General features: G+C 44.0%; 1 protein-coding gene across 1 annotated transcript in view; it reads right to left on the bottom strand.

Moving 5' to 3' along the window:
• Positions 1 to 8,273, bottom strand: part of afg2b (AFG2 AAA ATPase homolog B) — a 13,850-nt gene extending 5,577 nt beyond the window's left edge. Inside the window, exons 1-7 of the mRNA XM_079621484.1 lie at positions 8,150 to 8,273; positions 7,979 to 8,061; positions 7,721 to 7,872; positions 5,169 to 6,200; positions 4,865 to 5,047; positions 1,010 to 1,168; positions 508 to 717 (exon numbers count right to left, since the gene is read on the bottom strand). Of these exons, the coding sequence (XP_079477610.1) occupies positions 508 to 717; positions 1,010 to 1,168; positions 4,865 to 5,047; positions 5,169 to 6,191 (1,575 nt within the window). The 5' untranslated portion in view covers positions 6,192 to 6,200; positions 7,721 to 7,872; positions 7,979 to 8,061; positions 8,150 to 8,273. The remainder of the gene's footprint in view (positions 1 to 507; positions 718 to 1,009; positions 1,169 to 4,864; positions 5,048 to 5,168; positions 6,201 to 7,720; positions 7,873 to 7,978; positions 8,062 to 8,149) is intronic.
• Positions 8,274 to 16,826: the final 8,553 nt, after the last annotated feature.

Below are 16,826 nucleotides of genomic sequence, written 5' to 3'. Positions count from 1 at the left end.
ACAGATGCACTTTTATGATGGATAGATGCACTTTTATGATGGACAGATGCACTTTTATGATGGACAGATGCACTTTTATGATGGACAGATGCACTTTTATGATGGACAGATGCACTTTTATGATGGACAGATGCACTTTTATGATGGACAGATGCACTTTTATGATGGATAGATGCACTTTTATGATGGATAGATGCACTTTTATGATGGATAGATGCACTTTTATGATGGACGGATGCACTTTTATGATGGACGGATGCACTTTTATGATGGACAGATGCACTTTTATGATGGACAGATGCACTTTTATGATGGACAGATGCACTTTTTTGAGCTTCAAACTGGTGGTTGCAATTCACTGCCATTATAAAGCTCGGAAGCATCAGGGTGTTTATTAATATAACTCTGATTGTATTCGTCTGAAGGAAGAAAGTCATATACACTAGGATGGGTTCAGGGTGAGTAAATCATGGGCTAATTTTCATTTTTGGGTGTGTGATGTCAGACCTGTGCAAGTGTTTTCTCCGAGTCCCCCACGTACGGAGAGAACAGCTGGGCTGCGCTGATGGAGAAGAAGGTGCAGTGTGATGAAGAGGCGGCTGCTTTCACCAGCGAGGTCTTGGCACACCCGGGCGGCCCGTACAGCAGCACTCCTCTGGGCCGGGGAACACCCATCCGCACCAGTGCTTCTGGGAACCTCATGGGCCACTCGATACTCTGAGCACAAGCACAATCTCAGTAACAGAGCAACTGAACTCTTCCTTTATAGATCTTATGCGCCAGAGAAACCAGTGCGCAGCCATTGCTAGAACATCACAACATCATACCCTATATATTGTATTGACAACTCATCAATTAAATATTTACCATCGTATATTCTGGATAATTTCATGTTTTTAAATAAACACTGACAAAAACTATTTTATAACTGAGGGAGTGTGTTCCGGTTGGAAAGTGACGTCAGTGCACACTCTCTATTGGCTGCCAGTAACCAGGGGAACTCTTGTACCTGTTTGAGTTTGAGCTTCACGTCCTCTAGCCCTCCGATCTCCTCCCAGCTGATGCGTTTGAAGTCAGTCGCTCCGATACTGCTCCTCAAACACGACGGCCGCACGTGCCGTAGCGCTCGCATGAAGTGCTGCATTGACACCGGCTCACTCGCTCCTGCCTAAAAGACCACCACAACTCATCACAACTCATCACAACTCATCACCACTCATCACAACTCACCACAATCACAACTCACCACAACTCAACACAATCACAACAATCACAACTCACCACAATCACAACTCACCACAACTCACCACAATCACAACAATCACAACAACTCACCACAATCACAACTCACCACAATCACAACAATCACAACAACTCACCACAATCACAACTCACCACAATCACAACTCACCACAATCACAACAATCACAACTCACCACAATCACAACAATCACAACTCACCACAATCACAACTCACCACAACTCACCACAATCACAACAATCACAACTCACCACAATCACAACTCACCACAACTCACCACAATCACAACAATCACAACTCACCACAATCACAACTCACCACAACTCATCACAACTCACCACAATCACAACAATCACAACTCACCACAATCACAACTCACCACAACTCACCACAATCACAACTCACCACAACTCACCACAATCACAACTCACCACAACTCACCACAATCACAACTCACCACAATCACAACTCACCACAACTCACCACAATCACAACTCACCACAACTCATCACAACTCACCACAACTCACCACAATCACAACTCACCACAACTCACCACAATCACAACTCACCGCAATCACAACTCACCACAATCACAACTCACCACAATCACAACTCACCACAATCACCACAATCACAACTCACCGCAATCACAACTCACCGCAATCACAACTCACCGCAATCACAACTCACCGCAATCACAACTCACCGCAATCACAACTCACCGCAATCACAACTCACCGCAATCACAACTCACCGCAATCACAACTCACCGCAATCACAACTCACCGCAATCACAACTCACCGCAATCACAACTCACCGCAATCACAACTCACCACAATCACACCACAATCACAACTCACCACAATCACAACTCACCACAATCACAACTCACCACAATCACACCACAATCACAACTCACCACAATCACAACTCACCGCAATCACAACTCACCGCAATCACAACTCACCACAATCACAACTCACCACAATCACAACTCACCACAATCACAACTCACCGCAATCACCACAATCACCGCAATCGCAACTCACCGCAATCACAACTCACCGCAATCACAACTCACCGCAATCACAACTCACCACAATCACAACTCACCACAATCACAACTCACCACAATCACACCACAATCACAACTCACCACAATCACCGCAACTCACCGCAATCGCAACTCACCACAATCACAACTCACCACAATCACCGCAACTCACCGCAATCGCAACTCACCGCAATCGCAACTCACCGCAATCGCAACTCACCGCAATCGCAACTCACCGCAATCGCAACTCACCGCAATCGCAACTCACCGCAATCGCAACTCACCGCAATCGCAACTCACCGCAATCGCAACTCACCGCAATCGCAACTCACCGCAATCGCAACTCACCGCAATCGCAACTCACCGCAATCGCAACTCACCGCAATCGCAACTCACCGCAATCGCAACTCACCGCAATCGCAACTCACCGCAATCGCAACTCACCGCAATCGCAACTCACCGCAATCGCAACTCACCACAATCACAACTCACCACAATCACCACAATCACCACAACTCACCACAATCACCACAATCACAACTCACCACAATCACAACTCACCACAATCACAAGTCACCACAATCACAACTCACCACAATCACAACTCACCACAATCACAACTCACCACAATCACAACTCACCACAATCACCACAATCACCACAATCACCACAATCACCACAATCACCACAACTCATCACAACTCACCACAATCACCACAACTCACCACAATCACAACTCACCACAATCACCACAATCACACCACAATCACAACTCACCACAATCACAACTCACCACAATCACAACTCACCACAATCACAACTCACCACAATCACAACTCACCACAATCACAACTCACCACAATCACAACTCACCACAATCACAACTCACCACAATCACAACTCACCACAATCACAACTCACCACAACTCACCACAATCACAACTCACCACAATCACAACTCACCACAATCACAACTCACCACAATCACAACTCACCACAATCACAACTCACCACAATCGCAACTCACCACAATCGCAACTCACCACAATCGCAACTCACCGCAATCGCAACTCACCGCAATCGCAACTCACCGCAATCGCAACTCACCGCAATCGCAACTCACCGCAATCGCAACTCACCGCAATCCCAACTCACCGCAATCCCAACTCACCGCAATCCCAACTCACCGCAATCCCAACTCACCGCAATCCCAACTCACCGCAATCCCAACTCACCACAATCACAACTCACCACAATCACAACTCACCACAATCACAACTCACCACAATCACCACAATCACCACAACTCATCACAACTCACCACAATCACAACTCACCACAATCACAACTCACCACAATCACAACTCACCACAATCACAACTCACCACAATCACAACTCACCACAATCACAACTCACCACAATCACCACAATCACCACAATCACCACAACTCACCACAATCACCACAATCACCACAATCACCACAACTCATCACAACTCACCACAATCACAACTCACCACAATCACAACTCACCACAATCACAAGTCACCACAATCACAAGTCACCACAATCACAACTCACCACAATCACAACTCACCACAATCACAACTCACCACAATCACAACTCACCACAATCACACCACAATCACAACTCACCACAATCACCGCAACTCACCGCAATCGCAACTCACCACAATCACAACTCACCACAATCACCGCAACTCACCGCAATCGCAACTCACCGCAATCGCAACTCACCGCAATCGCAACTCACCGCAATCGCAACTCACCACAATCACCACAATCACCACAATCACAACTCACCACAATCACAACTCACCACAATCACAACTCACCACAATCACCACAATCACCACAATCACCACAATCACCACAATCACCACAATCACCACAACTCATCACAACTCATCACAACTCACCACAATCACAACTCACCACAATCACAACTCACCACAATCACAACTCACCACAATCACCACAACTCACCACAATCACCACAATCACCACAACTCATCACAACTCACCACAATCACAACTCACCACAATCACAACTCACCACAATCACAACTCACCACAATCACAACTCACCACAATCACAACTCACCACAATCACAACTCACCACAATCACAACTCACCACAATCACAACTCACCACAATCACAACTCACCACAATCACAACTCACCACAATCACAACTCACCACAATCACAACTCACCACAATCACAACTCATCACAACTCACCACAATCACAACTCACCACAATCACAACTCACCACAATCACAACTCACCACAATCACAACTCACCACAATCACAACTCACCACAATCACAACTCACCACAATCACAACTCACCACAATCACAACTCACCACAAATCACAACTCACCGCAATCACAACTCACCACAATCACAACTCACCACAATCACAACTCACCGCAATCACCACAACTCACCACAATCACAACTCACCACAGGGGAGTAAATGCGAGGCTTTAATTGTTAACCCCCCGATCAGTGGTTGTACCTGTGCGTGCCTCATGGCCTGCAGCGCTGCCTCTCTACTGAGCGCGCTCAGATCCGCCCCGACGAAGCCACAGGTCATCTCAGCCACAGCGTTCAGATCCACATCGGGGGAGAGCGGCATCTCTCGACACACACTCGTCAGAATACTGCGCCTCTGCAGCAGCGAGGGCACGCCGATGATCACCTGCGGGACACGGCAGAACGACACACACCGCAAGGGGAGTTCAGACGCGCAGGAGTGCAGCTTCCTACAGGGTATTTATCCTTGATAAGGAATGCCGTTATTAAGGAGTGATCAGAAGTACCTCTCTGTCGAACCTCCCGGGTCTCCTGAGCGCCGGGTCGAGAGCGTCCGGTTGGTTAGTGGCTCCGATGATCACGAATCCCTCACGACTGCCGATGGCGTCCATTAGCGTTAGCAGCTGCGCGACGAGTCGGTTCTCCGGCGCTCCGCTGCTCTCCGTTCTCCTCGGGCACAGCGAGTCGATCTCGTCGATGAGCAGAACACACGGACCCTCCTCCGCCTCGGCCCGGGCCTGATCGAACACCCGCCGCAGGTTCTCCTCGCTCTCTCCGGGTCGAGAACCCGTGACGTCAGGGCCGTTCACGGTCACTAGCGCGGCTCCGATGTCCTGCGCGACGTGGCGCACTAGAAGCGTCTTCCCGACGCCGGGCGGCCCGATTAGCAGAAGCCCTCGTGGACACGACAGACCCAGAGTCCGCAGAACCGCCGGGTAACGCAACGGAAACGTGATCATTTCTTTCAGCGAGGCGCAAACGTCCTCAACGCCCCCTAGAGTTGATCCGGAAACCTTCCGCCTCTCCATGTGTTTAACGGATTGTATCGCGACGACATCAACGCGAGTTCTAGCCGTAACCAAACCCGCTTTCTGCGAGCCTGAGTTCACCGTCTCAACCAGAACAAACCTGATCTCGGTGTCCACACCCAGATTCACCAAGTGACCCTCGTGCACGTAAAGCCCCTCGAGCAGCTCGTGAACGGACTCGCTCGTGTGTTTCGGATTGCGCACGAACACTTTCACGCTCACACTGGTGAGTTTAGGGCACTTCAGTGGTTTGATGTGCGGGTTGATGAGCGTGTCGAGGCCCGGTGTGGAGCACTGGGTGCTGATCTGCAGGAACCCGTCCGCGAGGTCCCGTCGAGGCCATGCGGTGCACACACACGCCCCCTGCAGAACCCGGATCAGAACCGGAGAACCCAGCCTCAGGCCTAACCTGCTCATCAGAGCCGGGCCCATCCGACAGCGCTGGGTGTGTGTGTCCGCCGCGTCCGCCGGCAGAACCTTCACACCCTCCGTGTTCGTCATCGCAGAAACCTGGCGGAGAACACAGCTCAGCTTCAGTGACGGACCTTCATGAACAACTATGATTGGGAATCGAAAATCAAATACTTGAGGTCAGGAATCGGATACTTGTTATATAATTTACATTTCGATTCCTCTTATCGATTTCTTTGTGAGCATTTCAATATGAGTTTAAACCAGTCGAGCGCGAGAGACTCTGGTGTTGTTCACAGACGTGTGTCAGTGTATTGGACCCGTGCCGCTCTTAAAGTGACAGCAGCCTAATATTCCTGCTCTATAATAACAACATCTCAGAGTCAGTGGAAGACAGTAAAAAACATTGGGTTATACATTTTGGGTCAGACATTGTTGGGTTATTTTCCAAAAATGTTGCATCATATTTTAAAATCGTAGGGTAATTTCCAGTAATAACTCGACTGTAATCTCAACTGAGAAGAACCGGTTGGATAAAGTAAAGATGAAAATACATGTATCGTTAATCATTGACAGAAAGTGCAAATACTTCAACATTTGTCTACACACACACACACACACACTCTCTCTCCCCTCCCACCCACACACACCCACACACACTCTCTCTATCACACACACACACACACACACACACACACACACTCTCTCCCTTCCCACCCACCCACACACACACACACTCTCCCCTCCCACCCACCCACCCACACACACACACCCACCCACACACACACACCCACCCACCCACACACACACACCCACCCACTCACTCACTCACTCACTCACTCACTCACTCTCACACAAACACTCTCTCTCTCTCGCTCGCACACACACACGCACGCACGCACACACACACACGCACACACACACACACACTCTCTCTCTCCCACACACACACACACACACACACACACAAAAACACACACTCTCTCTCTCTCTCCCACACACACACACTCTCTCTCTCCCACACACACACACACACTCCCCCCACACACACACACTCCCCCCACACACACACACTCACTCACTCACTCTCTCTCTCTCTCTCTCTCTCTCTCACACACACACACACACACACACACACACACACTCACTCTCTCTCTCTCTCTCTCTCTCTCTCTCCCACACACACACACACACACACACACTCTCTCTCCCCCCCCCCCCCCCCCCCCACACACACACACACACACACACACACACACACTCCCCCCCCCCCACACACACTCTCACTCTCTCACTCTCTCTCTCTCTCTCCCCCTCTCTCTCTCTCTCTCTCTCTCTCTCACACACACACACACACACACACACACACACACACACACACACACACACTCACTCACTCTCTCTCTCTCTCTCTCTCTCTCTCTCTCTCTCTCTCTCTCTCTCACACACACACACACACACACACACACACACACACACACACACACACACACACACACACACACACACACGAATGCGTCAGAGAGACAGCAGCACACATTCAGACTGAAATAACCTACAAAACCCCAACATCGCCAGTAATATCAAACATGCCGTCGAAGATGTTGTTGTTTTCTTACCCAGACTGGAACTCAGGGAACATTACAATCAAACCAGCTGACAGATCTTCCTCCACGTGCTGAACACAAACATCACGTGTCTGCTCTGTCTTCTTCACTGCTGCTCACACGGATGACGACACGCAGCGACACCTGCTGGACTGGATCTGACACTAACAACATTAATAACCATAAACAAACCATTAAATATGAATAGAATTCGTTAAAAAAAATAAAAAATATTGAAATAATTAAGGAAAATATTAAAAGTTTGCTCGCCCTCAATAAACGAAAAATTGCTGAATCTTCACATAGTTTTTTCCCAAACAAGGACAGTGTTTGCAATTTACAAATACTGCAAGCTTAAAAAAAACAACAATAAATAAATAAATAAATAAAAGAGCGCACAATTTTAGGTGAACAATTTATTTAAAAACGTTACACGCATACTATTGAGGGAAGTATCTCTACTAGTGACACGACTCGAGTATCTTCGAGAACACGAACAAGAATAGGCATTCGACCGGAAATGATGTTGACTTTCAACGCGCGAAAACACACAGTATGAACCTCGTCAGTGATAACGGTAAAATTCATAAGCAGTTTTGAGAGATTTCTGAGATCAAGGAACTGTGAGAAGACTTAGTTATGAGAGAATGATGGTTGATGAAAACCATGTTTATATTTCTGTAAGCTGATCCCGATCTTCCGCTGATTTGGAGATGATGGTCACGAGTGGAGATGTTTGAGGTAAAGACTCCGGAGCTGCTGCGTTTATTGAATCATGAACACGTTCTGTACACGGTTTAGGTCGAACTGTAATGTAATCTGCATTATTATGTGTAAATCACAATTCATTGATCATGATGCCTCGTATTTGAATATGTCTACTGGCAACATAAAATAAAATGCCTATTTGAACAAGGACCAAAGAGGATCAGAGTTGAAAGTAAGTGAAACACAAAAGCTATTTTGCTATTCTTATTTTAATTTTAATATTAAATACATTTAATACATTAAAGAATTTATATAATAATAAATGTAGCCTATAATTAATACAAAATTAAGATATGAATTAAAGTCGACAGGAAACGGAAGTTGTGCTAGTTTTTTCTAACTGCTTCTCGAACAAGAACACATGTGGGCGGGGCTTGATTGTGTCTGTGGGGAGATGATTGGATGGTTGTGGTTTGCTATTGGCTGATCTCATGTGAGTGACAGGTTATAGCCCCGCCCACATCATCAGGTAAGAGAAGAGAGATTATTCTCATTCAACATTACCAGAAACATCTTCTCAAAGAATTATGAGTTTATGTTTGTGTTTAATGTTGTATGCAGTGTGCAGAGTTAAATCATTCAGGCTGTAATACTGTGTCTTATCCTGCAGGTGGAGCCAAACTCAAGCTGTTCAAGCTAATGTTCACAGAATCACTAGAGATTAGAAATCAACTGCTGCATCATTTTGGCTCAAGACAAAAGTAATATAGCCTCAGTAAATGTAATTTCCATTCAATCTTATTTTTGTACATTTGCTTTTTGCAATATAGGATGGTATGGAGTACTACTTTCTCATCAATCTTGAGATATGAACACACTCCTGTGAGTTGAACATTATATTTTTATAAGAATCCATCAGCAGTAAACTACTCCGTTTGAAGCTTTAATAAACAAACAGCCTTCTTAATAACTAGTCACCACTTAATAATAGTAGAGAATAATTTTGAGAAGTCATTTTTTTGTAAATGTACTATGCATAAATATTAATATGATTAATAATTAATATATAATTTAATTATTTATTCATTATATAAAAAAAATATTTATTTATTGATGCTCAACCTTTTCTAATTCAGTGATTCAGTGCACAAATCAATATGTTTTTTTTAATATATATTATTATTATTATTATAATAATATATTATTTAAAGCTTTTCACATTTTTACTGAACAACCCCCCACCCCATGCCAGCTAACAAGTAACAAGTAAATGAATAATTATAACTAAGGTAAAACAATTACATTAATAATAAATGCCTATATATACTTATGTATAAGTGCATATACACACAGAAAAATACAATATTGATACATAGATTTATACAGATACACATTGCAAAACTCTACATACACATACATTAAAAGTAAAATACTTAAAAATAAAATGCCAAGACCAATGATTACCCACTCAAATTAATATATTTTTGATGAAATCTTAGAGCTTTCTGTCCCTCCACTGATAACTACGCAACTACCACTTCAAAAAGTTCATAAAGCGATCATAAAATGAATCCGTATGATTTGTACGGTTTAGTCCAATTTTCTGAAGAGACTCTATAACTTTATATGATGAACAGAATAATTTTAGGTTTTTATTCACAAATAAACATTCATCAACGAACACAACAGTTGTGGTGATCAGAAGCTTCAAGCATGTTGACTTGACGAGCAAGAACCAATGAGGATCATTCTAGTGTTACGCATCACGTTTGATCTTCTGCAAGAACCAATGAGGATCATTCTAGTGTTACGCATCACGTTTGATCTTCTGCAAGAACCAATGAGGATCATTCTCGTGTTACGCATCACGTTTGATCTTCAGCAAGAACCAATGAGGATCATTCTAGTGTTACGCATCACGTTTGATCTTCAGCAAGAACCAATGAGGATCATTCTAGTGTTACGCATCACGTTTGATCTTCTGCAAGAACCAATGAGGATCATTCTCGTGTTACGCATCACGTTTGATCTTCTGCAAGAACCAATGAGGATCATTCTAGTGTTACGCATCACGTTTGATCTTCTGCAAGAACCAATGAGGATCATTCTAGTGTTACGCATCACGTTTGATCTTCAGCAAGAACCAATGAGGATCATTCTAGTGTTACGCATCACGTTTGATCTTCAGCAAGAACCAATGAGGATCATTCTAGTGTTACGCATCACGTTTGATCTTCAGCAAGAACCAATGAGGATCATTCTAGTGTTACGCATCACGTTTGAGCTTCTGCAAGAACCAATGAGGATCATTCTAGTGTTATGCATCACGTTTGATCTTCAGCAAGAACCAATGAGGATCATTCTAGTGTTATGCATCACGTTTGATCTTCTGCAAGAACCAATGAGGATCATTCTAGTGTTACGCATCACGTTTGATCTTCTGCAAGAACCAATGAGGATCATTCTAGTGTTACGCATCACGTTTGATCTTCTGCAAGAACCAATGAGGATCATTCTCGTGTTACGCATCACGTTTGATCTTCAGCAAGAACCAATGAGGTTCATTCTAGTGTTACGCATCAGGTTTGATCTTCTGCAAGAACCAATGAGGATCATTCTAGTGTTACGCATCACGTTTGATCTTCAGCAAGAACCAATGAGGATCATTCTCGTGTTACGCATCAGGTTTGATCTTCAGCAAGAACCAATGAGGATCATTCTAGTGTTACGCATCAGGTTTGATCTTCTGCAAGAACCAATGAGGATCATTCTCGTGTTACGCATCACGTTTGATCTTCAGCAAGAACCAATGAGGTTCATTCTAGTGTTACGCATCACGTTTGATCTTCTGCAAGAACCAATGAGGATCATTCTAGTGTTACGCATCACGTTTGATCTTCTGCAAGAACCAATGAGGATCATTCTAGTGTTACGCATCACGTTTGATCTTCAGCAAGAACCAATGAGGTTCATTCTCGTGTTACTCATCACGTTTGATCTTCTGCAAGAACCAATGAGGATCATTCTAGTGTTACGCATCACGTTTGATCTTCTGCAAGAACCAATGAGGATCATTCTAGTGTTACGCATCACGTTTGATCTTCTGCAAGAACCAATGAGGATCATTCTAGTGTTACGCATCACGTTTGATCTTCTGCAAGAACCAATGAGGATCATTCTAGTGTTACGCATCACGTTTGGTCTTCTGCGAGAACCAATGAGGATCATTCTAGTGTTACGCATCACGTTTGATCTTCTGCGAGAACCAATGAGGATCATTCTCGTGTTACGCATCACGTTTGATCTTCTGCGAGAACCAATGAGGATCATTCTCGTGTTACGCATCACGTTTGATCTTCTGCGAGAACCAATGAGGATCATTCTCGTGTTACGCATCACGTTTGATCTTCTGCAAGAACCAATGAGGATCATTCTCGTGTTACGCATCACGTTTGATCTTCTGCAAGAACCAATGAGGATCATTCTAGTGTTACGCATCACGTTTGATCTTCAGCAAGAACCAATGAGGATCATTCTAGTGTTACGCATCACGTTTGATCTTCTGCGAGAACCAATGAGGATCATTCTCGTGTTACGCATCACGTTTGATCTTCTGCGAGAACCAATGAGGATCATTCTCGTGTTACGCATCACGTTTGATCTTCTGCGAGAACCAATGAGGATCATTCTCGTGTTACGCATCACGTTTGATCTTCTGCAAGAACCAATGAGGATCATTCTCGTGTTACGCATCACGTTTGATCTTCTCCGAGAACCAATGAGGATCATTCTAGTGTTACTCATCACGTTTGATCTTCTGCAAGAACCAATGAGGATCATTCTCGTGTTACGCATCACGTTTGATCTTCTGCAAGAACCAATGAGGATCATTCTAGTGTTACGCATCACGTTTGATCTTCTGCAAGAACCAATGAGGATCATTCTAGTGTTACGCATCACGTTTGATCTTCTGCAAGAACCAATAAGGATCATTCTAGTGTTACGCATCACGTTTGATCTTCTGCAAGAACCAATAAGGATCATTCTAGTGTTACGCATCACGTTTGATCTTCTGCAAGAACCAATGAGGATCATTCTAGTGTTACGCATCACGTTTGATCTTCAGCAAGAACCAATGAGGATCATTCTAGTGTTACGCATCACGTTTGATCTTCTGCAAGAACCAATGAGGATCATTCTCGTGTTACGCATCACGTTTGATCTTCTGCAAGAACCAATGAGGATCATTCTCGTGTTACGCATCACGTTTGATCTTCTGCAAGAACCAATGAGGATCATTCTCGTGTTACGCATCACGTTTGATCTTCAGCAAGAACCAATGAGGATCATTCTAGTGTTACGCATCAGGTTTGATCTTCTGCAAGAACCAATGAGGATCATTCTAGTGTTACGCATCACGTTTGATCTTCTGCAAGAACCAATGAGGATCATTCTCGTGTTACGCATCACGTTTGATCTTCTGCAAGAACCAATGAGGATCATTCTCGTGTTACGCATCACGTTTGATCTTCAGCAAGAACCAATGAGGATCATTCTAGTGTTACGCATCAGGTTTGATCTTCTGCAAGAACCAATGAGGATCATTCTAGTGTTACGCATCACGTTTGGTCTTCTGCAAGAACCAATGAGGATCATTCTAGTGTTACGCATCACGTTTGATCTTCTGCAAGAACCAATGAGGATCATTCTAGTGTTACGCATCACGTTTGATCTTCTGCAAGAACCAATGAGGATCATTCTAGTGTTACGCATCACGTTTGATCTTCTGCGAGAACCAATGAGGATCATTCTCGTGTTACGCATCACGTTTGATCTTCTGCGAGAACCAATGAGGATCATTCTAGTGTTACGCATCACGTTTGATCTTCTGCAAGAACCAATGAGGATCATTCTCGTGTTACGCATCACGTTTGATCTTCTGCGAGAACCAATGAGGATCATTCTCGTGTTACGCATCACGTTTGATCTTCTGCGAGAACCAATGAGGATCATTCTCGTGTTACGCATCACGTTTGATCTTCTGCAAGAACCAATGAGGATCATTCTAGTGTTACGCATCACGTTTGATCTTCTGCAAGAACCAATGAGGATCATTCTCGTGTTACGCATCACGTTTGATCTTCTCCGAGAACCAATGAGGATCATTCTAGTGTTACTCATCACGTTTGATCTTCTGCAAGAACCAATGAGGATCATTCTCGTGTTACGCATCACGTTTGATCTTCTGCAAGAACCAATGAGGATCATTCTAGTGTTACGCATCACGTTTGATCTTCTCCGAGAACCAATGAGGATCATTCTAGTGTTACTCATCACGTTTGATCTTCTGCAAGAACCAATGAGGATCATTCTAGTGTTACGCATCACGTTTGATCTTCTCCGAGAACCAATGAGGATCATTCTAGTGTTACGCATCACGTTTGATCTTCTGCAAGAACCAATGAGGATCATTCTCGTGTTACGCATCACGTTTGATCTTCTGCAAGAACCAATGAGGATCATTCTCGTGTTACTCATCATTGTTGATCTTCTCCGAGAACCAATGAGGATCATTCTCGTGTTACGCATCACGTTTGATCTTCTGCAAGAACCAATGAGGATCATTCTCGTGTTACTCATCACGTTTGATCTTCTCCGAGAACCAATGAGGATCATTCTAGTGTTACGCATCACGTTTGATCTTCTGCAAGAACCAATGAGGATCATTCTCGTGTTACGCATCACGTTTGATCTTCTGCAAGAACCAATGAGGATCATTCTCGTGTTACTCATCACGTTTGATCTTCTGCAAGAACCAATGAGGATCATTCTAGTGTTACGCATCACGTTTGATCTTCAGCAAGAACCAATGAGGTTCATTCTAGTGTTACGCATCACGTTTGATCTTCTGCAAGAACCAATGAGGATCATTCTCGTGTTACTCATCACGTTTGATCTTCTCCGAGAACCAATGAGGATCATTCTCGTGTTACGCATCACGTTTGATCTTCAGCAAGAACCAATGAGGATCATTCTAGTGTTACTCATCACGTTTGATCTTCTGCAAGAACCAATGAGGATCATTCTAGTGTTACTCATCACGTTTGATCTTCAGCAAGAACCAATGAGGATCATTCTAGTGTTACGCATCACGTTTGATCTTCTGCAAGAACCAATGAGGATCATTCTAGTGTTACGCATCACGTTTGATCTTCTCCGAGAACCAATGAGGATCATTCTCGTGTTACGCATCACGTTTGATCTTCAGCAAGAACCAATGAGGATCATTCTAGTGTTACGCATCACGTTTGATCTTCTCCGAGAACCAATGAGGATCATTCTAGTGTTACTCATCACGTTTGATCTTCTGCAAGAACCAATGAGGATCATTCTCGTGTTACGCATCACGTTTGATCTTCTGCAAGAACCAATGAGGATCATTCTAGTGTTACGCATCACGTTTGATCTTCTCCGAGAACCAATGAGGATCATTCTAGTGTTACTCATCACGTTTGATCTTCAGCAAGAACCAATGAGGATCATTCTCGTGTTACTCATCACGTTTGATCTTCTCCGAGAACCAATGAGGATCATTCTCGTGTTACGCATCACGTTTGATCTTCAGCAAGAACCAATGAGGATCATTCTAGTGTTACTCATCACGTTTGATCTTCTGCAAGAACCAATGAGGATCATTCTCGTGTTACGCATCACGTTTGATCTTCTGCAAGAACCAATAAAGATCATTCTAGTGTTATGCATCACGTTTGATCTTCTGCAAGAACCAATGAGGTTCATTCTAGTGTTACTCATCACGTTTGATCTTCAGCAAGAACCAATGAGGATCATTCTTGTGTTACGCATCACGTTTGATCTTCTGCGAGAACCAATGAGGATCATTCTCGTGTTACGCATCACGTTTAATCTTCTGCGAGAACCAATGAGGATCATTCTCGTGTTACGCATCACGTTTGATCTTCTGCGAGAACCAATGAGGATCATTCTAGTGTTACTCATCACGTTTGATCTTCTGCAAGAACCAATGAGGATCATTCTCGTGTTACGCATCACGTTTGATCTTCTCCGAGAACCAATGAGGATCATTCTCGTGTTACGCATCACGTTTGATCTTCTGCAAGAACCAATGAGGATCATTCTCGTGTTACGCATCACGTTTGATCTTCTCCGAGAACCAATGAGGATCATTCTAGTGTTACTCATCACGTTTGATCTTCTGCAAGAACCAATGAGGATCATTCTAGTGTTACGCATCACGTTTGATCTTCTGCAAGAACCAATGAGGATCATTCTAGTGTTACGCATCACGTTTGATCTTCTGCAAGAACCAATGAGGATCATTCTAGTGTTACGCATCACGTTTGATCTTCTGCAAGAACCAATGAGGATCATTCTCGTGTTACGCATCACGTTTGATATTCTGCAAGAACCAATGAGGATCATTCTAGTGTTACGCATCACGTTTGATCTTCTGCAAGAACCAATGAGGATCATTCTAGTGTTACGCATCACGTTTGATCTTCTGCAAGAACCAATGAGGATCATTCTAGTGTTACGCATCACGTTTGATCTTCTGCAAGAACCAATGAGGATCATTCTCGTGTTACGCATCACGTTTGATATTCTGCAAGAACCAATGAGGATCATTCTAGTGTTACGCATCACGTTTGATCTTCTGCAAGAACCAATGAGGATCATTCTCGTGTTACGCATCACGTTTGATCTTCTGCAAGAACCAATGAGGATCATTCTAGTGTTACGCATCACGTTTGATCTTCTGCGAGAACCAATGAGGATCATTCTAGTGTTACGCATCACGTTTGATCTTCTGCGAGAACCAATGAGGATCATTCTAGTGTTACGCATCACGTTTGATCTTCTGCAAGAACCAATGAGGATCATTCTCGTGTTACGCATCACGTTTGATCTTCTGCAAGAACCAATGAGGATCATTCTAGTGTTACGCATCACGTTTGATCTTCTGCAAGAACCAATGAGGATCATTCTAGTGTTACGCATCACGTTTGATCTTCTGCAAGAACCAATGAGGATCATTCTCGTGTTACGCATCACGTTTGATCTTCTGCAAGAACCAATGAGGATCATTCTCGTGTTACGCATCACGTTTGATCTTCTGCAAGAACCAATGAGGTTCATTCTAGTGTTACTCATCACATTTGATCTTCAGCAAGAACCAATGAGGATCATTCTAGTGTTACTCATCACATTTGATCTTCAGCAAGAACCAATGAGGATCATTCTAGTGTTACGCATCACGTTTGATCTTCTGCAAGAACCAATGAGGATCATTCTAGTGTTACTCATCACATTTGATCTTCAGCAAGAACCAATGAGGATCATTCTAGTGTTACTCATCACATTTGATCTTCTG

This window comes from Phoxinus phoxinus (genome assembly GCF_949152265.1).
Source record: "Phoxinus phoxinus genome assembly, chromosome: 8".
NCBI lineage: Eukaryota > Metazoa > Chordata > Actinopteri > Cypriniformes > Leuciscidae > Phoxinus > Phoxinus phoxinus.
This window is presented reverse-complemented; position numbering and strand designations above follow the sequence as displayed.